Source organism: Hoplias malabaricus, chromosome 12 (genome assembly GCF_029633855.1).
Source record: "Hoplias malabaricus isolate fHopMal1 chromosome 12, fHopMal1.hap1, whole genome shotgun sequence".
In the NCBI taxonomy this organism is placed as follows: Eukaryota; Metazoa; Chordata; class Actinopteri; order Characiformes; family Erythrinidae; genus Hoplias; species Hoplias malabaricus.
Genome location: NC_089811.1, coordinates 12,547,127 through 12,572,893, shown reverse-complemented (window position 1 = coordinate 12,572,893; position 25,767 = coordinate 12,547,127). Strand labels below are relative to the sequence as shown.

General features: G+C 40.3%; 2 protein-coding genes across 6 annotated transcripts in view; one reads left to right on the top strand and one right to left on the bottom strand.

Moving 5' to 3' along the window:
• Positions 1–736: 736 nt before the first annotated feature.
• On the top strand, positions 737–13,258 carry ccnt2a (cyclin T2a). 4 transcript variants are annotated; one of them, XM_066641395.1, is made up of 10 exons: positions 738–1,002; positions 2,359–2,440; positions 2,847–2,975; positions 3,338–3,398; positions 3,933–3,995; positions 4,215–4,260; positions 10,090–10,253; positions 10,405–10,475; positions 10,587–11,658; positions 11,769–13,255. In XM_066641395.1, the coding sequence occupies exons 1-10, from the start codon at positions 845–847 to the stop codon at positions 11,834–11,836; spliced, it is 1,914 nt and encodes a 637-aa protein (XP_066497492.1). In that variant the 5' UTR covers positions 738–844; the 3' UTR covers positions 11,837–13,255. The 4 variants fall into 4 exon arrangements, with proteins under 4 accessions (XP_066497489.1, XP_066497488.1, XP_066497492.1 ...); XM_066641394.1 differs by having other exon boundaries at positions 741–1,002; positions 11,766–13,247; XM_066641392.1 differs by having other exon boundaries at positions 737–1,002; positions 4,218–4,260; positions 10,587–13,258.
• A 196-nt stretch (positions 13,259–13,454) lies between these two features.
• map3k19 (mitogen-activated protein kinase kinase kinase 19) overlaps positions 13,455–25,767 on the bottom strand; it is a 28,945-nt gene continuing 16,632 nt past the window's right edge. Inside the window, exons 4-16 of one of the 2 annotated variants that reach the window (XM_066641390.1) lie at positions 24,457–24,645; positions 23,493–23,653; positions 22,737–22,846; positions 22,465–22,568; positions 21,622–21,679; positions 20,866–20,950; positions 20,168–20,409; positions 20,033–20,070; positions 17,482–19,356; positions 16,920–17,033; positions 16,537–16,683; positions 15,986–16,398; positions 13,455–13,755 (exon numbers count right to left, since the gene is read on the bottom strand). In XM_066641390.1, coding sequence (XP_066497487.1) covers positions 13,626–13,755; positions 15,986–16,398; positions 16,537–16,683; positions 16,920–17,033; positions 17,482–19,356; positions 20,033–20,070; positions 20,168–20,409; positions 20,866–20,950; positions 21,622–21,679; positions 22,465–22,568; positions 22,737–22,846; positions 23,493–23,653; positions 24,457–24,645 — 3,666 coding nt within the window. In that variant the 3' untranslated portion in view covers positions 13,455–13,625. Of the gene's footprint in view, positions 13,756–15,985; positions 16,684–16,919; positions 17,034–17,481; positions 19,357–20,032; positions 20,071–20,167; positions 20,410–20,865; positions 20,951–21,621; positions 21,680–22,464; positions 22,569–22,736; positions 22,847–23,492; positions 23,654–24,456; positions 24,646–25,767 lie in introns of both variants that reach the window. The other variant, XM_066641389.1, reaches the window with a different exon arrangement.

Here is a 25,767-nt window from a genome sequence, read left to right as displayed (position 1 = left end):
GACTGGTGCGTCTTTCACCCCCCTGCTCCAAAAATCAATAGATACATAAATAACTTGTCTGCCAAAAAAAAAGTAAAACATCCCTTAATGTTTTAAACATAGTCCAAAAACACAAATTGGTGGGTGGATTGGCTAGGTGTCAGTGTGTGAGTGAATATGTGAGAGTGTATTCCCACCTTGCACCCAATGATTCCAGGTAGGCCCCAGACCCACCACGACCCTGAACTAGATAAGTGTTTACATACAATGAATGAATGAATATACACCTCTGCCTATGTTCAGAATACATGTCTTTGAATATTCAGCTTAAAGCATGCCTTTCACATCTCTATCTCCTTGCACACCTCAGCCTCTTGAATACCATGTTTTAAAAGTTGATGGGATTGGATGCTTTGGTTTACGCTGTTAGAAACCCTGGCTGTCTGAATTCACACTGTGAAAGTCTTTGAAACAGGAATGCTCAGTTATGGTACTGCTTATTTCATGTATGATACATCTTGTAGGATTGAACACCACACTAATGACTGTTGAAAACGTTCTAGCTATTACACCACCAGACAGGTTAACAACTTGAAAACCGAGATGTTTCAGCAAGTGATTTGTAAAGTAATGTGCTTCTTTTTCTGCCACTTATAAACTTGCTTGATGACAACGTAAGTTTGTTTGTTTGTTTTTAACGCTGGGAATATCTATTGAATCATTTGTTTGTTGGCGGTTTGAAAAACTACATTTCCCAGGTGAGGCTCAAATGTCGTGTAACGTATAAGCCCCCCCCTCAAGGGCAGTTACGCCATCACGCTGTGCAAGTGCTCCGTGCGTGTGTGTGTTGAGAAGTTGAGTCGCGATGGCGGCGAGCCGGGGGTCTTCGCGCAGGTGGTTTTTCACCCGCGAGCAGCTCGAAATGACCCCTTCACGCCGCTGCGGAGTGGCGTCGGACCGGGAACTCTCCTACCGACAACAGGCCGCGAACCTCATCCAGGACATGGGCCAGAGGCTTAACGTGTATCCTTCGTTTATCTCCGTCTCTACGCGGAATGATACGGCTAAAGCTAAGCTAAGCTACATGTCCACTTGCGTATTAGTTAGCTAGCTAGCTAGTACACTTAGCCGGCGAGTGCTGCCTTTAGCGGCCCCACGTACGTATGCACTGCATTGAAAGCTTAGCGGGTTACGGTTAAAATTGTATGTTTTGAATGTAACTAAGTAACGACGCTCACAGTCAAAGTAACCATTTTATTTATTGAGCTGTTAAAAAAATGCTTCTAACTACCCCCTCCCCCCAACACAGTGCAATATAACTTCACTGAGAGATTTGTGGGATAATTACGGCTTTTTAACGTATATATGCATTGTTTGACTGCAAATGCTTTTGTTTGAAGACCTACATTGTTTTAGGTGCTCTTAAAAGGGAGTAAGTTGTGTAAATCTAGCTAGAAAGCGAGTACGTTCGCGACACCACACTTGCGTACTAGTGAAGTATACGCATGTCCGCCGTTAGGAAAGCTGTGTTGCTTGTGTATGTGGGCCACAGTTTGCCCCTAGCTATTTTGATACGTCTGTTTGTCTATGTTCAGAATTTGGGTTAAAGATACGTCTGCTATTTTCAAACAGCATTCAAAAGCACGGATAATATTTGATATTGGCTGCAGGAGCTAGGGTTGAGTCTGGTTTGAATTGACGGGCTGCCAGGAGCAACCACTGCGAACTGTTTTCGATACTGAACAATGTTTAGGATATCACTATTTTTTTCTCCTGGTATTTCACAGTACATAAGTAAATGCTGCCGTATTGGAAAACGTAAAAAGGGCGCTTTGGCCATAATTGACATGAACGGTTAATAACAGAAGAGTCTGAAGATAGCAAAACACAACGGCTGCATCCCAAATTATTCCCTATCTAGTGCACTACACAAATCCCTAAACTAGGGCTACTACATGTTAAAAGTGTACTGCGATTGAGGAGTAACGCTCTTCTGACTTTTAAGGTGGAACGCTAGGCTTGAGGGGACAGAAACGACCGCATGTGGCTGAAATTTAACTTGTCTAAGTTTTTATTCACTTTATAATTTACCAAAGAAACTCATTTCTAACTCGAGTTCAAATTTTGGCACTTTCTGGTAGCAGTCTCCCGAAGACATTCCACCTTAAGTAATCAGAAACCCCAAAACTGAGTAAATATTACCCACCTATAGAGCAATAACCTCACCTCAGTTTACATTATATTTAAAGCTGTTGATATTTGCTTAACTGCTTTGTTTTAAAATATCATATGTTCACTCGTTTTGCTCTCACTGAGAAGTGAAAATATTGTAAAGACATGACCATCCACTGTCATTTGTATCCTTAATTCTTGTTCCAGCTCTCAGCTCACCATAAATACTGCGATTGTTTACATGCACAGATTTTATATGTACCACTCTTTCACCAAATTCCACAGAAATGTGAGTATTGCATCTTAATACGGCCGATGTTCCCAAAAATATATTAACTTATGATGTAGCCCCAAGCACATTTCTTTATCCTGTATGCTATCTAGAATGTTTTTTTTTTCAATGTGACACATGTTTTTTTTTTGCAAGATGGGAAAGCTCATGTGGTAAGTTTGCAGTTAGAGAGGAATGTTTTAATGATTCAGAATCACACTATTACAATATTTGCCATGACGAGTTAAAAGGTCTTAATTCACTAAGAAATGTCTGTAATATTTACTCCATCTCCACATGTAAAATTAGCCTAATCGTATCTAAATAGTTGATAGGATTTCTGAGCATGTGCAAGTTTGACGTTGAACTGTATGTTAGATTGTATAAATGACACATCATTTTTTTTTTTTCTTCTCCCCACAAGATCATCTCTCCAACCACCTTGTTTCTGGCTGCAAAGGTTGAGGAACAACCACGAAAACTTGAACATGTCATTAAAGTGGCACATGCTTGTTTAAATCCTCAAGAGCCTCAATTAGACACAAAGAGTAATGTAAGTTTGGGTAATCCTGGGTATTTATTTATTTTTTTCTCATTACATTTGTCAGCATGTCTCCCCCCACCCTAATCCCCTACTCACAAATATATGTTCAGTTTCTGTAATGCTAACTCTGCTGGCTATTTAAATTTCAGGATGATATGTAATGGACAGATAACTTTCTCAGAATATTGATAGTTAATGGAGGTCTGAATAAATTGCAATGAGCCCCATTGGCCTTAGCTAGCTTCCAAAGGCATACATCAGCTGCCTAAAGTGTCAACCCTTGAACAGAGTGGTTGATAATACTGTGGGTTTTAGTTGATGAGGAAAGACACATTACAAGCATCATGTAATGATTGTCTATTGAACTTCAGGCGTACCTCCAGCAAGCTCAAGAGCTGGTGATACTTGAAACCATAGTGCTGCAGACTTTAGGTAAGTGTAAGACTGTCTAAGGGTATGAAGTATGTTGAAAATGTCCATTGCCGTCAAAAGAGCAACAGCTTATATAAGCTCTGGAATGTCCTAAACCCCACACTGTAGCCTTTTTACTGACCATTTGAATGAGCCATTTATATACAGACTGTTATGGATTTACAGTTATTAACTCCAAACTTGAGACAATGGTGAGACCGTAGTGGCTATCTTTATATGTCACAGAATATTATTCTGTAATATCATTAGCTAATATATGGGTTTTCAGCCCTGGTCTTTTTTAAATTTCCTGCTCAATCACACCCACTTCAGCTCAGAAATGGTTCAGAGATGATTTGCTAGCTTAAGTGTGGTGGAAGTAGGTAGAACACCAAAACGTGAAGGAAAGGGGGTGCTCAAAATCTAGTTATCTTAACCAGTGAACTACACAGCTACTGTTGATCATCCTAGACCTGTTTGAAACATTGTGTTCTTTCTTGTTTTTGTTTCACCGAATTGGAGCCATATATGACGCTGATGTGCTTTATTTTGCAGGCTTTGATATAACTATTGAACATCCTCATACTGATGTTGTGAAATGTTCCCAGCTAGTACGAGGTAGAGAATTCACTGACCCGTTTTAATGGACCTTTTACTATCCTCATAAACAATAACTTGAATGATGTGTGTATGTATGACAAACTGTTGATTTTTAAGCAATGGCTTAGCATGAAGTACAATGCCAAAGGTAATCCATGTGTTAAATATAGTATTACGTCTTCGTAATTTTATTTTGGAGACCTAATGTTTTTTCTCTTGTTCTTTTCCTGTTCACAGCAGACAAGGATCTGGCACAGACTTCCTATTTCATGGCTACCAACAGGTTGTTATCCTGAACCTCATTTGTTGCACTGTGACTGCACACTATAGCTTCCTTTACTGCAGGTCCCCCTTACAGTGTCCAGCACCCTCTTTGCGCCGGTGGTTACTGGGACGCCGCTCCCTCTCCGAAAGCCCTCAGGCCGCGGCCAGGGAAGGGAGGCCAGGGCAGGTACCAGCACCGGTTGCAGTGCGGTGTATTGTACGAGGGACCAATGTTGGCACAGAGGGGTCAAATGCAAAATGTGAAGTGTAGTGGTGCTCTTGAAACTCATGTTTGCTCGGTTACACAAGTGCATTTGCCTAAAAAGACACATTGGTAGCCTGAATAGCAGCTAAAGATTACACAGATGTAAACATAACATAGAGGTCCTCAAGGTAAGTACCTAGACCCCGTTGATGATTTTTATTTATATGATTTATATTGTTTATTTACTTATTTTGGAAATATATTTGCTTTTTAATATGAAATTGCACTTGATATGCTTGGTAATTTGCCTGTTTATATTTGTAAATATACTTCCCATTTAATAAGAAACATGACTGGATGTTTGGGTTTGTGTTTATTTTCTTTTAATTAATTTTTTTAATGTATTTATTTTTATATATATATTTTTTTTTTTTTTTTTTTTAATTTTCAAAACCCTTTAAGGACCTGTTTTACGAATCCAGCTACTTTTCAGTTAGCAGATAATTTTTGTGTTAAATAATTGCACAAGGAAAGGGTAAAGCAAAGTCATATCCTTACAATTTAATAATAGGCCCTCAAAGGGTTAGTGGTAGTGTTTGCTTTGGTGGAAATTTGCATTGTGATTTATTTCAGCAGGAGTGCTTATTTTTGTTTTTTTTTTTGTTTGTTTGTTTAAGTATTTGTAGATATAGTGCATTAGTTAACTTTAGTTAAAGATATGTCTGTTACCTAGGGATATTTGTATCTCACTGTAGAATTGCACAGTGTTTGGATGTGGGACTGTCAATAATGTTATTGTCTACTATAGGAGTATCTTTCAGTTATGCTTGTTCTACTTCATAAAAAGGCTGATCAAGCAGTCTGAAACACGTATTTAGATCATATTGTTCCAATGTGTAACATAAGCATAAGGTTCATACAATTTGGTCTGTTGTGCAGTTGGTTGTTTCAGAGTTATTCTTATTGCACTAACCAAAATGAAAAGTCCATGTTTTTATTAAAGGTTTCCAATTGCATACTTTTAAAGGGCAGAATATATCTGACCTCAAAATATCTGCAGTCTTAAGCCCTATTCGGATGGGATTAGTTTTACCTGTGGACGTGGGGGTAAAGTTATTATTACCTGAATGTATCAGTAGTTTTAATCCTGTCCAAAGAGACCATTTCAGTCATTATTCCGGAGTGCGCACTCCTGTTCCAGGAAAGACTCCCGAGCCTTTTACCCACTGTCAAACGAGCCCAGGTTATATTAATCCCGTCCTAATTGAAATGTGGGGGAATAATGCATGTTATCCCAGGGTTTTCTCAAGCGGAAGGGCTGAAGGAGGCGGTTAGTGATGAAATATACAGTTTATGTATATGTTATGAACGGGTACCGTTAACCATTTAATGGTTTATATTATCGGTTATAATATGTATGAAACATTAGTACATTTTGTTTTTTCCCCACAATCTCGCCCGTTATCTGCTATGAAGGACTAGACGATAGTCGTTGAGGGCTGTATGCTTTTGGTGGGAGGGCTGATCTCAGAACAGTTGACAGTCTAAAAACTTCGTTAGTTCTGCTGTGTATGATCCACACTGTGTGATGTCAATGCGTGAATCGGGTAGCACCTCCCATCTGTTGTTGTCACTGCAGTTTTCCAGTGCGAAGCCACCATAAACATTACTGACGTCTTGTGGAACCATTACATTACCCCAGCTCCCCATGTAAAGCTAATCCCATCTGAATAGGTCTTTACTCAAATTCTACTGTAGTCTTGACTGTACAGTGCTGAGGAACTGTCAGGGACCACCTTTTATTTCTCAGCAAAACAACTACAAAAAAATGCCATAATTTAACAAAACAGTTCAGTCTTCTATAAATGTTACCTTCCACTGTTTTTGAGGGATTTGCTGTCAGTTTTACAAACATGTAGAGAGATTTTCTATGTGAATGAGCTTTCAGTGAAGTTCATTATTAAAACGTGCACACTTTTCTAATAAATAAAACACTTCGAAAATACTTTATTTTGAATAATCTAAAACATTTAATAATATGACCTGTTCTCAGAACACAATGTGGCTTCCCCCCCCTATGTTATCTTTTTTTGTGTTTGTTCTTTTCGTTTTCCATGTTAAGTAACTGCTTCCTGACCGCTTTGAACCCTTTTATATACCAGTTTAATATAAGTATGCATGTCAGTGCTGAATCTCTTCTCACAGTGGAAGGATAGACAAACAACTTTGAATATTTACAGAGCAAAACTGACTGGTCTCTGACTTTGGCACAGTACTGTTAGTAGGTGAATGTACAAAAATCGAAAGCCCTGCAACATTATGAAAAATTGCCCTACGATCATTTGATCCAGCCTTTAGTCCCTGTTCCAAACATTGGACTTTTGTGGCACAGGGTTACCATCCATCTTTTACCATTTCCTTTTAATTCCCAATAATTTAACTGCATGGTCACATACAAACAATGTTAAAGACACAGGAGACGTTATAATAATGCCTGTACCTGCCGTTAGTTTCTGTACTTCCTGTTTTAGGACTTGGGTATTTAATACTAAGGCAGGTCAATTGTTTAATTTGTTTCTCTTGCTTTTTAATATTTGTGTAATTGATTAATCGGTTACAATTTTTTTTGATTAATTAATTTATTTGTAAACATAAATGTAGCTTAAACCATTTATTGCAGCATTTCAATGAATTGTAATGAACAATTCCCTTTTTAAAATATTGAATTTACAAAACTTTTAGATGAAAAGTAACAACTTGTATTACAGAGCAAATATATTAACATATCTTATGTTCTGGACTAAGGTTGGCTATCATTTTTGAGTATGTATTGCCTGCTTAAGAGAAAGCACTGGTTTTGCTGTGCCAGGGAAAGGAAGTAGGACCACACAAGACACGTCCGGATTTAATAGGGCTGCACGATTAATCGTATTTTAATCGTTATCACGATATAAGTCTTTGCAATAAACACATTGAAAAATGCCACAATAACAGCTTGAAAGACAGCAGACTTAAACTGCGTTACCATTGTACCTTACCCTCTTACATCAGCAGAGGGAGGTCGTCATGCTGTAGACTATACTCACACGTAATGGAGGCAAAGCTAAGGGGAGGGCTACAGTGAATGCACACACTAAACACTCAAGCTCTGAAAATATGTGCATCGGGGCCATGTGCTGAAAAACCTTTTGGTACAAATTTTTCCTCACCAAAAAGGAAGACACGGGGTCTGGGAGTACTTTGGTTTTAAGAGAGATGGCCATGCTCAGTCCAAAGTTTTCTGCAAAGCATGCCGCCTCCTTGTAGGTACCGTCACAGGGAACACGATGGTCTTTACCATCATTTAAGGCGGTGGTTTTGGCGCAGCAAGGCGATGAGGACAGTCAGTCAGAGCGAAATCCCCATGTGCGTGTTCTCATGCGCAGACAGACTCCTTTGTAGCTGTTCTGAGCACGTTCCCGACAGTGTGAAGCACACAAGATGCTTCTGCTGCTTTTTTGTGATCTGCGTAATGTGCAAAAGTTTGGGAACCACTGACTTAAAGTTCAACCACAAAGATATAAGTGCTTTGCAAAATCTAAATCCCTGTTAAATGTACCTCTCATCATGATGCAGCTCCACATGTAAAACAAATCTCCATTGCTCAAAACAAATATGCTGGTTTTCTTGGCCATAAATATGATTTTAAGCATTAAGTTGAATGATAGCTTGTCACTGTAAAAAAACATGCAATCATGAGAGTTTAAAAAAAAAAGGAGGATTAAAAAAAAAAAGTTCTACACTAAAAATTGTTCTGTCCATTCAACAAATATTTAACTGGGTTTATTCAATTCCAGTAAATACTTTGGATCAAATAATGATTAATTCAAAGTATTTATCAAACCCCATTCATTGGTGTCAAATGAAGTAATTTTTTTAGGTTGTATGGGCAAACTGTTTTACAGTGTAGACCTAACGTTAAAAAATTACTAGTTGTTTTGTGTGTTCTAGAAATAGAAACTTCTATATCTATTATTCGCTTACGTATTTATTTACTTGCATTTTTATTCATGGTTGTTCAGGGAATACAGCCTTGCATTGCACAAACTGCATGCACTATTACAATTTCTATACTCATCTTATTTAAGGAGATATCTCTTGTTGAAGAAACATGTAAAATAAATGTAATTTTTCTGATTTCATTACACAGTAAAAACAGTTTTTCAGAATGTACTGCTGTTCAGAGAGGCACATTCTTTATTTTAATCTTAATTTATCAAGTTTCACATTGATATCGGGATACCTAAACATTATCGCACATCACATTTTTTGTCCATATCGTGCACCCCTAGTCCGCAATCATGAATCGGTGATTAATTGAGAGACGAGCGTGTAGTGTAAATAAACCTGGTGATTTTAACGTGAGATCCATTTGCTTTTTCTAGCGTGCATCACTAATACATTTGTTTTTTTTTTTTTTAAAAAAAGCACTTCTATATTTGATAGTCTTTTTTTGATAACTGACACAAACACTGTCCTTTTCTGTAAATTCTGCAAACTGGCCATTTTTTTTATCTAGTTAATCCCAAGGTTTCAACACAGCAGGTCATTTGAAAGTTGAGAGAGGACTGTTAGTGCTGCTCGCTCATGGCGTGGAGATAAGTTAATTTAAAAATGTAAATTCCATTAGACTTGACTGTTAAGGGAGGGTGCGTATCCTGCCTACCCCAGATGACCTCTATGGCCCACATTAGTTGTTTGTTTATAACTCATCAATTTGATGTATCCCAAGTTGTAAGTTCAGAATGCCAAAATAATCATCAGCAAGTTCACAACATGAAAAAAGGTCTTGCTTCTGTGAGCATTAAGGTGTTAGTCAATTGGAAGTCATTTATTTACATGAGTCGTATTACTATGTCTATTAAAAAAAATGGTGGATGGTAACAATGTGCTCTTTGTGTCATCGAGTCTGTTAACCTGTACAAATGTTCTTTTTCAGGGTAATAATTGCATGGCAATAGAAATACAATACACTATACATTTTAAATGTATTTTGTTATTTTATTCCATTGTGTCTGATATGCAGCAAACCCATTATTTTGCTTGTAGAGTCTGGGTGTAAAGTCATGGGTTTGTGGGGTGTGACAAAGCAACTCAGCAAAGCAGTTTTGTTGCTGGTTCCACTCTTCATTCGAGGACTGAGTTCACACCAAACTGATTCTAGCTGTAAGACTTTGGTGAAAGTAGTGGCCTCGCATTGCCACGTTCACCATTTAATGTGGCCAAGAAGTGCCTGCTACTGCAAGAAAAGAAATTCGATTGACAAGCAAAAGGACCAATCAAGTCTGCTGTTTTGGCATGATGTTGAGAAGGAAGCAGATAGCCAATCAGAATGCAACTGGAAAAATCCTGACAGTGAGACCAGCTGAAAGTAACAGATTCTCCATCAACTTGTGGTCAAAACGCCTGTGGCTGAGACCAAAGTAGTAGTAACACACACTTCTATGTTGTGCAGGGAAGGCTCGTCCAGTTGTGGAAAAGATGTTTTGAGTGTCTTTACATTCTAAGCTTTGCCTCACATTTTGTAAATGTGTTAATAGTGCCTTTGTTTTCACCTATGCTAATGTCTGGCCCTATTTTGTCCTTTTTCTTTCCTCTATGCAGCCTGCACCTCACTACCTTCTGTCTGCAGTACAAGCCTACAGTCATTGCTTGTGTCTGCATCCACCTTGTCTGTAAGTGGTCTTCCCGGAAGATCCCGGACTCCAGTGATGGCAAACCCTGGTGGGAGTATGTGGACAGCTCTGTCACACTTGACTTACTAAATGGTCAGTAATGTGTGCTTTTAATAGCTCTTAGCTTGGAATCCATTTGTTTTATTGTTTGCAGCCTCCCTGAAGTTCACCACAATTCAGAAAACCCGTACCTTGTTAGACTTGGATGTGTTTTAATTGAGAGAATTTATATTGACTCTTGCAGAACTGACACTTGAGTTTGTTAAGATTTTGGAGAAGACACCTAGTAGGTTGAAGAAGATTCGGGACTGGAGGGTAACTAATTACAATTAAAGTGCATTATGTTCATAGCTCTGTTGTGCATTTTTATTTTTATCGTTTTATTTAAAATTTATTTTATCGTTTTTTTGCCCCCCCCCCCCCCAGGCAACCCAAGCTGCTAAGAAACCCAAAGCAGATGGACAGTCAGTGGAGTGCAGTTCCTTTGCAGTCTCTTCATTAACACACAACCAGTCTATGGTTGATGCTATTCCTGGAGTGTCTTCAAATGCAGCCTTCCCCAAAGCGTCTACATCGTTCCCTGTTTCTCTCCCTGGCAACTCAGCCGGTGCCCTTTCCTTGGATTCTGTCACCAATATGCAGGGACCCTCCTTCACTTTCACTGCCCCCAGTGACTGGTCCCAGGATCAAGGGCGCTCAGACTCGTTTTCCCTCAAACAGCCTCCTGTGCACTCTTCTCCTGCTGGTCAATCTCACAGGCCTGAGAAGAGCTTGGAGTTTACTCCAATCAAACCCGAACACAAGGCCAGTAGCAGCGGGAAGCAGCAACCTCCCGTTTACCTGCCGCTGGTGCCTCAGACACACAAAATGTCTCTGGAGAAGTACAAGGAGAAGCATGCAGCTGAGCTGGCAGCACAGAAACACAGACATGAGCAGCAGCTGCAGCAACAGAGCATAGAGGTAGAGGCTAAGGATTCACACACGGGCTGCCAGGCCGAGCATCGCAAACACACTCAGCCACACCCTCAGGGGTCAAGCAGTGGCATGTTATCTACCACCTCGCCTCTTAAGATGAAGTTGCCCTTGCCAGCCCAGGACAAGCCCCAAGGGGACAAACGAGATAAGGGAAGCTCGTTAAAGCTCCGCCTACCTGTTCCTTCTCAAACAGCTGAGAAAGGGGCAGCGAGCAAAGAGGAGCTGAAGATGAAGATTAAGGTTTCTTCTGAAAGACACAGCTCCTCAGACGAGGGTGGTGGAAAGAGCAAACATTCCAGTCCGGCGGTGAGCAAGGAGAAGCACCGGGACCACTCAGCCAACCGACACCACCACCACCATCACCACAAGCACGGCAATTCTCATGCCAGCAAAAGTCGGAGCCCTGTGGCCAGCCTCGTCGGAGACCTGACGAGTTCCAGCTCAGCTCGGAAGAGGACGCACACAGAACCCAGCCATAACCACCACTCCTCCAAAAAGAGCAAAACCTCCAAGAGCAGCGCAGGTAGTTCCTCTCATTGTTCCTCTGTACAGCAGTGTGTCTCGTCTCACAGCTCTGTTCTTAACCTTCCCTTCCCCCCTCCTCCTTCTCCTCCCACTCCTGTCACACAGCAGGTGGGCTTCGGACATCTCAGCACTCTAGTGAAACTGGACCAGAAGCTAGTGGAGAGCCATGGCCCTGAGGGTACCTCTCGGGCCCCTAGCGCTAATGGAATACACATGGACTATAGAGAATCTTTCGACATGCTTGATTCGCTGTTAAGTGCCCAAGGAATGAACTTGTGAAGGAAATGAGGGATATAGCAAAAAAAAAAAACAAAAAAAAACTTGTGTGTTATAATTTAGAAGAATGAAGATGCGAATGTGAGTGAGAGTTGGAGAAAAACAGTAATAAATGCTTCCCGATCTTTTGATCTCTCGGCAGTTCCGTTCAGTCCTGCCTTTTTCCGTATGTGTAACTGCTGCTTTGTCCTCCCATATTTTCACATGGATTCTGGTGAGTGTGTGTGTGTGTGAGAGACAGACAGAGGGAGAGATGGGGCCATCTTAGTGCAAATAAGTGTTTAATTCTCCACAGGATAAAAGTATTATGAATGCTGCAAAGCATGAAAGGTGCAATTTCTTTTTTTTTTTATTCTTTTCCCCCTTTATAATTTGATTTCTAATTTAATTTACTTAAGACACTGAAACACTGACACCTCTCCTAAAACATGCATTTAAACTGTAATAAGGTTTTAATTTGAATTTAATGGGGAGGTGGGTGGATTTGTTTTTGGGGTTTTTTTTTTCCTTCCTTTTTTACTTAAAAACATGTAGTTAATGTGTAACATGCATGTTTCAGCCATCAAAGGGATGAAGTAGAATGCCGTTTACAGAACGTGGAGATAAATGTACATACGTTTTTGTATGCTAAAAACTATACCATGAATACTCAGGTTTGGAACTGCTTGTGCTACTATATACACAAAAGTAAAATAATAGAGGCAGTTACATTTAGTGAAACACTATCAGACTCGGAGGTTGGTGATTCTAACTGCAGCATTCCAGTGACGTTCGAGAGCCTGTGTTCTGCATGGCTGCTAGGAGTGGGCAAAATTCCACATCGTCCTGGGCAATCCAGTCCCCAACAATCACCTGGCATGTTGTCAGATGCCATGCAATTTATACTTTTTTTTTTTTTTTTTTTTTTTTTCCCCCCCACCCCTTCTGGACCTCCAAGATGACCTTAAGCTGGACACCAAAGGCTGTGCCTCGGGGGAGGGAAATAAAAAGTGTAGAACTAATAGGTTTGCATAACCTTTGCTGTGAAGTGCGTTTAAAATAAATCTTGGCTTGATGCTGTAAACTACATGTACAAAGTTGTATATCGGTAATGGACATATTGCAAAAGAGGAGGCTAGAGTTGTCATCAGTGGGTTTCTTTGTGCCACATCTATAGGTCAGGTGGTTCTTTTTTTCCTGCTCCTTTTGGAAAGTGAGTGATATGAGGCCAACAAAACATATACACATTTATTTTCCACATAGGCACAGAAGTAATGTTGTTTAAGCAATTTTTTGAGGCCCCCTCCTCCTCTCAGTTCACTTTGATCTAACAATAAATCCATCCAGAGGTTTCCATTAAATTAGCCTCTAAAGTGTCTGTTTAATGATTCGTTTAGGTGTAACTTGTTACATTGTTAACATGTTGGTAATATATTCAGTAATTAACACAGTGCAACATGTGACGATATGTTCAATAATCCAGAGTGCATAAAATGTTTCATAAGTTTTAATATATTAATTCTAAGCAGATTGAAAATTAAATATAGACAGCACGTCTACACAAACACTAAATCACAGCTCTCTTTATAAATCTTAGTCTGGTCTGGAGGGTACTGCTACACAATTATATCACAGCTAGGGTGTTCTCTTCCAGTTCTATAGTGGAAAAAAGGTTGGCGCACTCTAAAATGTTTAATTAAAAATTTAGGTTCAGAGACCATTGGTTTGATGAGACAAGTGATGTGAGTTTGAACAGGGCTTGCTACTTTTAGGCTGCCTGTAGTGAAGGATGAATGGATGCCTCAGTAATTCTCCTGCTGATGGTCTCTCCCTCTGGTTGCTGCAAATAAAAAGGATAAAACGTTATATTAGAAACTTCAAGCCTTAGTTATTCTTAAGAGAACAGTCTTCTCATAATAGGGAGCATAAGACACCATGGGCCTGTCCCAAAGATCACACAGCTGTCTTATTTTTCATAAAACATGTATGTACGTCTTAACAGACACGCGCTCCCTGGTGTGTTAACATTACCTGAATGTTCTCGTATACAATCTACATTTTAAGCCAGGTGTGGAAACCGGGTGGCCGTGCTAATTTCTGTGTTCCTATTAAACTGGTAAACCTGCTGTTTAATTGTTAAGCTGGGTCAGGTGTCTGAGCACAAAAAACTGTCAAACTCTTCTCTCAAGGACCAGTCCATGTTCTCTACTCTGTGGGTTTAGTGTTTTAAGAACTTAAAGGACACCTCAAGCACTTGTGAACGCTATGACAACCTGTCCAAGCTGTGTCGTGAGTCAGTGCCTTAGAAGGTACCCTTTTGACATGGAGGAACATATAACCGAATCACGTTTGATAGGCAGCAGTTTATAGCAACATTGCCAGGATATCAATATCCTAATTTGCTAGTTTGAATAATTACTAATGGAAAAATGTGGGCAGCATTTTATAACTTTTTGGTTCAGACATCCTCGGGGCCATCCCCGAATGCTGGCTCATTAGACAGCACTTGGGTTGTTTCAGACACAGCTTAGTACACCATGTAGAAAATATAAATACTGCCAAGGATCTTTTTATTGACTGCATCTTTGTGGCTGGCAATTGGCAATTATTCATTCATTCAACCGATTATCCAGTTCAGGGTTGCGGTGGGGCCAGAGCCTACCTGGAATCATTGGGCGCAAGGCAGGAACACACCCTGGAGGGCGTGCCGGTCCTTCACAGGGCGACACACACTCAAACATTCACTCACACATATGGACAAGTTTGAGTCAACACCACAGCACCAGGAGGAAACCCACACTGACGCAGGTCTTTTGGATTATTGTCCTTTAAATCTGTTTTATTGCATGCTATTTTTACATAGGCTATGTGTATGTTTTGATGCATGAGAAAATATTTTGAAGCCAGTCTGAGCGATACATTTTGCATTAATTGCTGCCAATCTCTGCAAATAAAACAAGCAGTAGGCCTAAATATTGTCGCTGAGAATGGAAGTTGTTATGAAATCAACTAAATAAGTAATACTCACTACTACTCAGTTCTCTAAAAAGTGAGTTGAAAAAGTTACATCTGAAAATGTATATGGTACAACAGCTATTCTTACTGCAATTGACGTTATGAGGAAAAGCATCACATGTTTCACCACTGTGGAGGACTGTAAACTTGGCCAAGTGAAGTTACTCTGCTACAGACTACAGTGACTGGACAGTGACTTTCTTAAGACATAATATTCCTCACCAATGGATGATGCAAGTATTAATTATAATTTGTCTGCTTTCTTTAATTTAGAATGAGGTACGTGTCAAGGTTGTACAATATTACCGCTTGACAACGAATACCAGCCCTGCAACAGGATTTTCATATAAAAGGAAATTTGCAGCTGTTTACATTGTACACTTTGTCAAGCCTTCCTAGAATACTAGACTTATTCTGTACACATTGGGGAAATGAACCTGTTACAAAATAAATCTTTTTGGTTGATGTCCATTTAATGAGACACCTAGTTTAGCCCCTTTAAATATCTATCTGAATAGCTAAATAATATCAGTGATATCTATTTTGATACAGGACACATCTTTTTATTTGGATGGATTAATACGAGATTAGGGATACCTACATTTTTATATTTTGCAGAAGCCTCACTCCTCCAGTTTACTGTAGGGCAGTTAGTATTAGAGCATTGAAATGAAACATACTCTCAATTAGTTAAATGGGATTCGCAATAAATCAAGTTAGAGAAGAAAAGCTACACTCTTCAAAACGTCTGTACAGATCTCTACAATCTGTCAGATTGTCTTGTAATTTGATGAAATTATGGTATCCAAAATAGAGTAGCCTGGTGGTAATTTTTGTGTCTTAGAAGTTTATAGAATTGTTTTTACACATGGTACATTTTTTTCGATAGATGTTGGTGTCGTTGGGTTTAAGGGATTGTGCCTTGTACATATGAAAATCACAAGTGAAAAAGGGTGTGTGAACATTGGGACACAGTGTTAACTTTTTTCCCCAGTGGGCTTTTTGGTTTGTTTTCAGATATGTTCTTAAAAAAAAACAAAAAACTTAAGACATACCTGGTTAAGCATGCATTCACGAAGTGTTTTGCTTCCTCTGAGAAATCATCCGGCAGTTCAGGCATCAAACCCTTCCGAGCTCCTATGTAGAAAAGTGCCGCAATCTTGCCCATATGTGCCAGGGGTGGCTTTCCAGTGGCCATCTCAAAAACTGTGCACCCAATGCTCCAGATGTCTGATTTCCTCCCATGGCCAGTTTCATTAATTACTTCTGGAGCCATCCAGTATGGGGTACCATGCACTGATTTTAAGAGATCACTATGGCCTCCGCTGTGCGTCAGCCGATTAAGACGACGCGCACAGCCAAAATCGATCAGCTTGACGACGCCAGTGGGCATAAGCATGATGTTGTTGCCTTTCAAGTCCCTGTGGATGACTCTGTTGTCATGAAGGTAAGCAACGCCCTCCAAGATCTGTTTGGTGTAGAGGGAAAAAACTTTTTCAGGCAAGGGTCCAAAGCGATGGAGGACACTAGAGATGGAGCCTCCTGGGACGTATTCCATAAAGATGCTAATTAGGTTATCTGTGAGAGCAGTGCCCAGGAACCCCACTATATTTGGATGATTGAGGTTCTTTAGAAGATCCACCTCCCTCTCCAGTCGGTTATATTGACTTTCTGCTGTTTCCGAAGTTGAGGCGTCCAGTAGCACCTGTTTCACTGCAATCAACTGTCCTTGGCTAGTAAGTCCGCAGTACACCTGCATTTGTAAAATTTGGACAACAAGGAAATACTGTGAACTGCACTTTAAGAGCAATAAGACGTTATAGCTTTTACTGTGGTATAAAATAGATCTACTTGTAAGATCATTTGTCCATGGTTAGTTTAACATTTATGGACATTGACAAAGATTATGCAGTTTCATTTCTGAATTTGCTGACCAGATGATCTCTAATCATGGTACTTATGTATTGTATCGGGTGGATAAATACTTACAGTTCCATAGGCTCCTCTGCCTAGAACCTCTCCTCTAGTCCATGAGATTGCGTCACTTATACTGGACTTCTCAGAGCAATGAATTTTGTGAGAATTCAAAGCATTGTGTGGGACCTATAGAAAAAGACTTCCTGTGTTTACACTGATTTCAAAGCATTATAATGGACTCCATGTTTCCACAGTCATTGGATAGTCCATTTTATCAGCACCACTGATCGTATAGCTGCACTTTGTATTTCTGCAATAATAATGAACTTTGGTTTATCTGTTGTTCTGCATACTTGCATAGCCCCTTTCAACATCTTGAAAGGGGTTGAAACACAGACCTTAGGTACGATTTGGGTGATGGATCGTTCTAATTCAAAAGTGGCAAACACCGTATGGAGGGCAACTGATTTACAACAGGCTCCAATGTTAGAAATACTAAGTGAACCAGTAGTGGTCAGTGGAGCTGAAAAAAAGACAATGGTTGTTTTTGCAGAGCAGTCTATGCATCATATTGGCAAACATCACATTACTATTGTTTTACAACACTGCATTCATCATTAACTTTGGATTTTACCTTAAGAACCTTAATTTCTTGCTTGTCAGTTATTTTCTGGTCCTCTGAATGCTCAGGCTTTAATGTTTCCACCTCTTTTTCTTCAAGTGAAATTAACTCTTCGGCCAAACATCTCAAGAGATCATCTGTAACAGGCCCTTCACCCACTTCATCCAGAAACTTTTGGTAAACAGGTGACCTGGTCCTGTCACTTGTCCAGGTGTTAATCATAGGCCGAGCTGGGAACTCATCCTCAACAGAATCCTGATTCCCTCCTGAGGCCTCCCAGGTACCTTTAGGAGAATCATTCACTACTTGCCTGCTGAGAAAAGGCGGTAGGGCTGAAGGAGGTGACATGGATAAACCTCTTTGTTCCTGATTAATGAGCATTCTTGATGTAGAGCATGAAACATCTTCTTTGATGACTGACAACATATGACGGTCCTTGTTGTCTATTCCTGTGTCTTGTCTGTCTTCCTCATTAGCAAAAATATCCTGACCGTTCCCATCTAGACCAGAGACTGCAAAAGCCTTGTCATTAATGTTCTCAACAGTCTGGGCAAGGTTGACTGGTCTAACGGGTTGGATGCCCCTTCTCTTGCGTGGTTTGCCCTTAGCATGGCTGCATTTTGGTGGCTGTTTTCTTCTGTTACATTCTGTAGATTTCTGAGCCCTTTGTCCAATTTGGGGTTTCTTAGCTTGAGAAGCTGGCTGCACCTGCTTGTTCCTCTCAGTAGAACTGCCCACTCTTAGGTTTTCATATATTGGAGTGGCAAACATCTCAAAGATAGCTGGTCCTGTGTCTCCCTGTTGGATTTGCAAAAACATGTCACTGTAACTGACAGAGTCCAGGGCTGATCTTGCTCGTAGAGTGCCCAAGTTTGCTAGCTTTTTAGGCTGTCTTGCAGACTTAAGTTCCTGACTGAGAAGTTGCTTTTGGCTTTCACATTTATTGAAGGCCTTTGTGTCTCTACTTAGTTGTACTTGATTTGGCAACTCTGACGAACTCCTATGAGTCAAGGCAGCGTCTTTGGGTTTTTGACTTATGGAGAGTGCCATTCTTGGACAATCATATTTGTTGGTAGTTTGATCTGTGGGATTTAAGTTTTTGCTTTTGGCTTGAGCAGAAATGGATGAATTCCTTCGATTTCTTTTGGGTTTAACAGTTCCCCAGTTTGTATTTCTGTAGGCCAAGATGTTAAATGATTGATTAGTATGAAACAGATTGCATTTTCTGTCCTTGCTTTTGCCTGTTTTTTTGCATTTTCTTTGCTCCACTGAAGATGTAATGTGCTCATCATTTTCATCTGCAGGTTTGACCACGCTGACCACACCCCTTTGTTCATCAGAGTTAGGAAAGGACTTTACTAACTCAGCCAATTTGTCCATTTTTATAAAGTCTGCTGAATCTCTCTGCTCTGAATCAGCTGCAGAATCATGCCTCAAATTTTCGATAGGTTCATCTTTCATATTTGAATTAGCATGTTCAACAATGTCTGTTTTCTCTGAATTCACTAAATGTTCAGAAAACAGAGGAGATGCTAGAGTGTTCTGTGGCTCTTTCTCCAAGGTGCAAAACATATGTTGCAGCTTCTGAGGGCCATTAACCTCTCCCTCCTCCACCACCTCCTCCTCATCAAAATCCAGTGAGCTTCCACTGCTACAGCTGCTTGAAGCACTCTCTGCACTTCCTCCTCGTCTGCCGCTGGTCCCTCTCAAGTGAAACCTAGAGAACCTTTCTCTCCGTTGCCTGGACAAAGAGCTAGCAGGCAAGATGCCAATTGGCTTAAGCAGTAGTGGACGCTGCAGGCCTGACAGCACTGGTACGTCGTGATATTCTCTGTCAAGAGGAGCCAAGTGTTTTGGAGTCCTTGGGCACAGAATAGTGGGAGCACCCTAAGGTTTTGAAAGTAGAATGTAAGTGTCCAACACATCAGCAAAACAAAGTGCGTAATTCACCATATAGACAAAAGTATTGGAACACCTATACATTAGATCTATAGGATAGATTTTATGATATACCATAATAATCATAAGGCATCCCCACTTGAGTTGCTGTGGTTCCTAAACAATTCCACTTTGTATTCATCCATCCATTATCTGTAACCGCTTATCCAATTTAGGGTCGCGGGGGGTCCAGAGCCTACCTGGAATCATCGGGCGCAAGGCGGGAATACACCCTGGAGGGGCGCCAGTCCTTCACAGGGCAACACAGACACACACACATTCACTCACACCTACGGACACTTTCGAGTCACCAATCCACCTGCAACGTGTGTTTTTGGACTGTGGGAGGAAACCGGAGTACTCGGAGGAAACCCACGCGGACACGGGGAGAACACACCAACTCCTCACAGAAGCGGGAATCGAACCCACAACCTCCAGGCCCCTGGAGCTGTGTGACTGCGACACTACCTGCTGCGCCACCGTAGTACTACCTGCCGCCACTTTGTAGTCATCAATGATGTTTATGGCAATGGGACTGAATGTAATGCCTGAATTTAATGATTAAGAGGTCAGTTCCAATGCTTTTGTAACATATATTGTACATAAGATCACTACCAAACTTTACCTTTTGTCCATTATCATCACTTTCACCACTACTGAGCCCTGTAATTGAGATGTAATTGTTGTTATTTATATTTATTAACACTGAAGTCTCTGATTAATTCAAATACATCATCTTTAGAACTTAGAAGGTACTTACTGTTGTACACATTTGTCCGAACTTGTGTTAGGACACCTGCATCAAGAAGAGCCAGGCTTGGAGCAGACTGGCTAAGGTGATGAGAGAAATCTGGGACTGAGGGACTCTGTGGTATATTTTGTTTCTTCTCATTTAGTCTTGGGGGTATAGGTATCAATGATGGAATGTCAGAAGCGCAGTGCAGAGGGCCAAGTTTTTCGGGGAATTTATTCCTGTCCCTCAGGTTGGGCAATGATGTCCAACTATAGAAAACAACAGTAGCATATTGTAAATCACAGCCAGTTTGAAGTGTGATAAGGTCAGTAGATTTAATTTGTTGTGAGATTGCAACTGCAACAAAAGTTCTCAGATTTCCCTCCTTTCTCTGTGCCCTTCTTAACAATTCTGGGGCAATGACACAACCTGGAAATGAGGTGTTATGCTGACAGATGCACGATCCTGTAACAGTATTCCTCTGAGCTGCCTTTGTGCGAGAGCGAAGCACTCAACTGAACGTACAGGAGGCAGCTTGGCTTGCTTGTGCATACAGTGGCTTTGTCTGCCTTAGCTGTTGCCCTGATGCACAGTTGAGGCTGTTTGAGGAGGTATTTGAGCAACTGTGCAACTGTTTGCTCAGCAGCGTGTGCTGTGCTTTGTTTATTTGAATGATAATTGAGTTTAATTGCTGGAGGTGTTGTGTATGTGCTCAGCTGGCTCACCCCGGTGGCTTGTTCATCTGCATGAATCCTCGCCTAGTGTTCCTCTTGGGCTCCATGGATGTCTGGATGAAATAGGTGATCTTATCTGCAAACGCATTATTATTAAGGTTACAAAAGTTCAGTTGATCATTCACATAGCAACTACACTATCTCTTCAAACAATCTCATTTACCATACGGTGTTGCCAAAACACAACACAACCCAGTTACTTTCAGTAGTGATATGTTCCAGAAGGTTTCCACCCATAGGTTAGTAAAATGATACTTAAAACAGCCAAGCAACCAAAACAAACCTTAGCCAAACATGAGAAACATTAAAACAAAACAAATAGCAGTCTTGCCTCGTCAGTTGACAAATGAGTCTCTTGGTCCAGGCGGGTCAGTTTTTTCTACACGAGTATTGCTTCATTTTTAGAGACAAGCTGATTTCAGAGGATGTGCTCTGTGATGCCTGGTCACTCTGAGGAGTCACTTAGGACAAAATGGCCCACTCAGTTCAGTCACACACCCCTTTCTATTGTCACTGTTTTTTTAGGGGATGGGTGGAGTCTGTGAGTATCTGTGTGTGTGTGTGTGTGTTGAAAGGAAAGGCTTATGTGTGCGAGATACACTGGAGAGAGAATTGCCTCAAGGGGCACACACAAGACAGAGCCCTACTGTATTTCAGGAAACACTCTGCAGGTGTATCTCTGGTCTGTTGTATTTTTGGCTCTTAGCAGGATACAGTGAACCTTTTGAAGGAAAATTGTTAACTCACCTTGACTGGAATCTTTGTGTCTGTTTTGGACAGCAGTGTTGTAAGAACTCACAACGTCCTGCGAACAAGGAATATTAAGAGTTTTTGTTTTCTGGAAATGTGTTAGTGACAGTTTTTTTGAGGGAGTAATAGTGGGGCAAAAAAAAGCATCATAGATATCTCATACACTGATTGTGGACATCTTATTTTCTCCAGTATGTTAATCTGTGTCATTGGACCAGACATGTTGTATACAACTGTAATTACGGTATCACTTAACCACTGAAGCAGAACCTGCAGCACTAACCCATCCTTGATTCATTTGGCTTTGAGGCTCTTGGGTCATTCTACTGAAGCCTTTTCGGTGCTGACCATATGGAGCTCATGTATCCAAGCAGTGTGGTCATTACTTACCTGCCAGCTGTGATGCCTGAAACTACTCTCTGACATGTGGCTAAAGCCCATCCACACAGAAAGTGCTAATTAACCATTTAAAACCCATGGGGCTGTATGTGGGTCTGCACTGCAATTCCTCACACTCACAACTGCATAGCTTGCATGCTAGTATATTAATAGTTCTGAAACTTTTAGAATTGTTACTGAGTATTAATCATCATTTGATTTATAATGGAATAATAAGTAGCTCACTGGGTTTAACTAATGATAATTCCACCTCAGTGCAGAAGATTACTTAAACTATTTCCTAAATTTCCAAAAATGTCCAAATTTGGCCGTTTGATTCAAATCGGTTACTCGTTTGTTCAAAAAGAAAGTTTGCAGTATGGAACACCTTTATATTGTTATTATTTTACTTTATATTTTTCCTGCGGCTATAAAGACACTAATCCAGTATAAACACCTTACCTTTAGCCCAACTGTTATAGACAAGTTGTGTAGAGGGGCGCAGCTGAGGGTATTAACAGAGCAGTCTTCAGGTAAATATAACTCTGGCTCCACATTAGTGGAAACTGTTTTTCAAAACACAAGATCAAGGATAGATTGAGTCAGCCAGTGAAAATAAAGCAATGGTATTTGCAGATGAAGGACTATCTTGCTGTTAAATTTCATATTATGTTTCAAATAGGCAATATAGTTTGAAATTCAATTTATAGGTTTTTAAACAAATTAACCCTCACCTGACTGTGATTCCAGAATCATCTGGAGCAGCTCATTTTTAGTACAGCTCCTTAGTTGAGAGATGTAATGAAGAGCAGTGTAACCCTTTAGGTCCTGTACCCCTATGCTCCTGGAGATCATTGCAGCAGGCTCAATTAGGATTTGCCAGATGATGTTTGTTGTTTATAGCTAAAGTTAAGAGGCTAATGTAGCTAACAAAAAGCTAGCAAATAAGATTGAGCAAACAACATTCCTAAATAATCACATTTACCACCTAATCATGTCATGGCTGTTCTCTCATATAGACTCGTTTTTGACATCAGGACATACTATTATGTCTAAGTTAAAATAGTCATAGCAGCACATTTAAATCAGAGTAGTCTTAGCTTAACTATGACAGTCGTCAGACTATAATAATCAAGCTACAATATTTACGTGAGACCTACAATTTGACTTGCAGTCTTGGGCTAATTCTTGGACTTATTGTCTATTCAGCTGTGTTCATGGTCTTAGATTTTTCCCTGGAATTACAAGGCCAATGAAGCTAAAAACTAGCTGTTACTAAGCTACACAAGCCTTTAGGAAATTAATTAGCCACTTTAAATGATTTGAACATTATGTGATAATTTAGACATGTTGTTAGCGTGTTACATTATTACTAACACATTTTGACTAATTAACAACACTGAGAGCTGATTGGGTGAATCTGAAATGTTGTAAATGTGATTTTCTTGATTAACTAATATTTTAGAAGGAAATGAGCTTGTTTTGCCTACGCAGACAGAGCCAGTAGTGCTTTAACTGTTTCACTGGGCTGGTAGTCCCATGGCATGATGTCCTGCAGTCCTTCAAACAGGTCCACATCTCTGACCGCCAGCATTAGTGAGGTCAGCCCATTCTGGTTCTGACTGTTCACATCCACTAAGTCTGTCTGGGTCTGAAACCAAATCAAATTAAATATCTCTCAGTTTACTGGACTATAGCATCACCGTGAAATAAAACCATATCATTCTAGAAATGGAAAATTTGGTATCAATCTGTCTGAATCTGGTATCAATATTGTTTTCTGCTAGGGCCTGAAGCACAAAGCTAATTCCTGCCTATTTAAGTTCATTCTTCCACTGTCTCCAGAGACTTATGACGTCCTTATCCTACAAGGCAAAGGGATGCATTACCAAGCTTTAAGGGAGAACTTTATGCGTGAATTTTTATTCTAGGGAACTTATGCAGGGCAGATGGTATTTTCATATGTCAGTAAAGAAAAAAAATATATATATAATATGAAAATAGGAGTGTCTGCATGGGTTTCCATTGGGTGGTCCAATTTCCTCCCACAGTCCAAAATACATGCTAGTAGGTGGACTTTCTTTCTCCAAAAGTGTCTGTAGCTTTGAGGTTGTAGGTGTGTGATGCCCTGTGTTGGATTGTCACCCTATCTGTGGTGTTTTCCAGCCTAGTGACCCTGAACAAGATAAATCACTTACAGAGATGAGTGAATGAAGGAATGAATGACATTTTGTGAAAGCATAAAAATTAGAATAGAACCAACAGGCTGGTTTATTTGAACCATTCCAACCATCCAACACCCCTCTCTTAGTCTATCTCTGAAACATAATCACAAATGGCCAGTGTTTAAAGTCCTATTCCCAGTCTGTCTAGGTCTGTCTAGACAGCTGAACTTTATTGTGTAATGTGACTGTAGTGTCTCATTTCCTACCTGTCACGATCTGGTCCACTTACCAGCAGGTGCACTGTGTTAATGTCCCCCCTCCAGGCGGCCTCTAAGAGATGGTGTTTGTGGCATATAGGTCTGACTAAAGCTGCCAATAGCGCCTCCTGCAGGTCCCGCGGACTGACATGCAGCGCCGTCTTGTTGCTATGGTTACACACAGTTGTGTCTACTCCCTTGTCCAGAAGGAACTGCATGACCTGCATTTATAACCACAGTATGAGAATAGGAAACTACTAACACTGCCATAACTTGTTTTTCTTGGTCTTGCTTAGAGATTTACCAATAACAATAATACATACGACACACTGCACTGTTTAAAAATGTACAATATTTTTTGCATTGTCAATTATTTTCATACTGTAATGTCTGCCCTTCCTTAATAATATTTCTAGTTATAACTAAACTATAGTGATGCCTGCTCTGTGTGCAATGTTAATGCTATGTCAGATTTCATTTGAATAGTTTATGTTGACACAACACAAGGTGCTTTTTTTTCTTGGATTAATCATCTCCTCGCGTCACTGCCAGCGAGGAGTTTGGTGTGTTCTCTTTGTATCTGCATGGGTTTCCTTCAGGTGCTCAAATTTCCCACAGTTCCACAGTTTTTTTGAAGTCACATGGAGCTGGAAGAAATTCATCACCCTCAAGGGATCTCACACACCTGCAGGAGGTCATGTGCTGGTTGGAATATCATGCTTAAGAGATGTCATGGTATAAACAATTGGTGAATTTAGATTCATAATTAGCTGGTGATGTATCACACCAATGGGATGACTGTTTACGCACGTACACACTCATGGCTGTTGGTCTCCATCTACATTAACTTGCCATTTGGACTCCTTTAAGCAATTCCTTGGGTTTTGTAAAACAGTAACTGACATCACATACCTTGTAGAAGTGGAATACTTTGAATTTTTGAGTTGTTAAGTGAAGGAAAATCTTGACTTTTTTTTCTAATGTGATGAAAAACCTCAGCCAGATCTTTCTAATGACCTTGTTTCTAAAGTCACTGTGCATTTTATCAGCTCTTTTATCATGTAGGTGTTCTTTGTATTTCTACAGGTACAGACTAGTCCATCTGTTACTCTGCATCCTTAATGTCACGGCTGGACTGAGAAAAGTCCACCAACTGACAATAACAAGCCAACAGTGTCCTGTGGGCAGTGTCAGTCAACACAAACTTTGCAGCAAGAATTGACTTTGTATATACAAGGTGGACAACAAGGCAGCGGTGTCTAAAACAGCAACTGGTGAGTGGGCAGTTTTGCAACGCTGCTGTGTCTGATCCATTTACACCAGGGCAAAACACAGATCTCACA

What these genes read in the sequence shown, in the direction of transcription:
- ccnt2a (XM_066641391.1), top strand. Translation starts at nt 845, where the DNA reads ATGGCGGCGAGCCGGGGGTCTTCGCGCAGGTGGTTTTTCACCCGCGAG. An exon ending in CATAGTGCTGCAGACTTTAG is followed by an intron (nt 3,399 to 3,932) that starts GTAAGTGTAAGA and finishes TTTATTTTGCAG; the next exon opens with GCTTTGATATAACTATTGAA. An exon ending in TATTTCATGGCTACCAACAG is followed by an intron (nt 4,261 to 10,089) that starts GTTGTTATCCTG and finishes TCCTCTATGCAG; the next exon opens with CCTGCACCTCACTACCTTCT.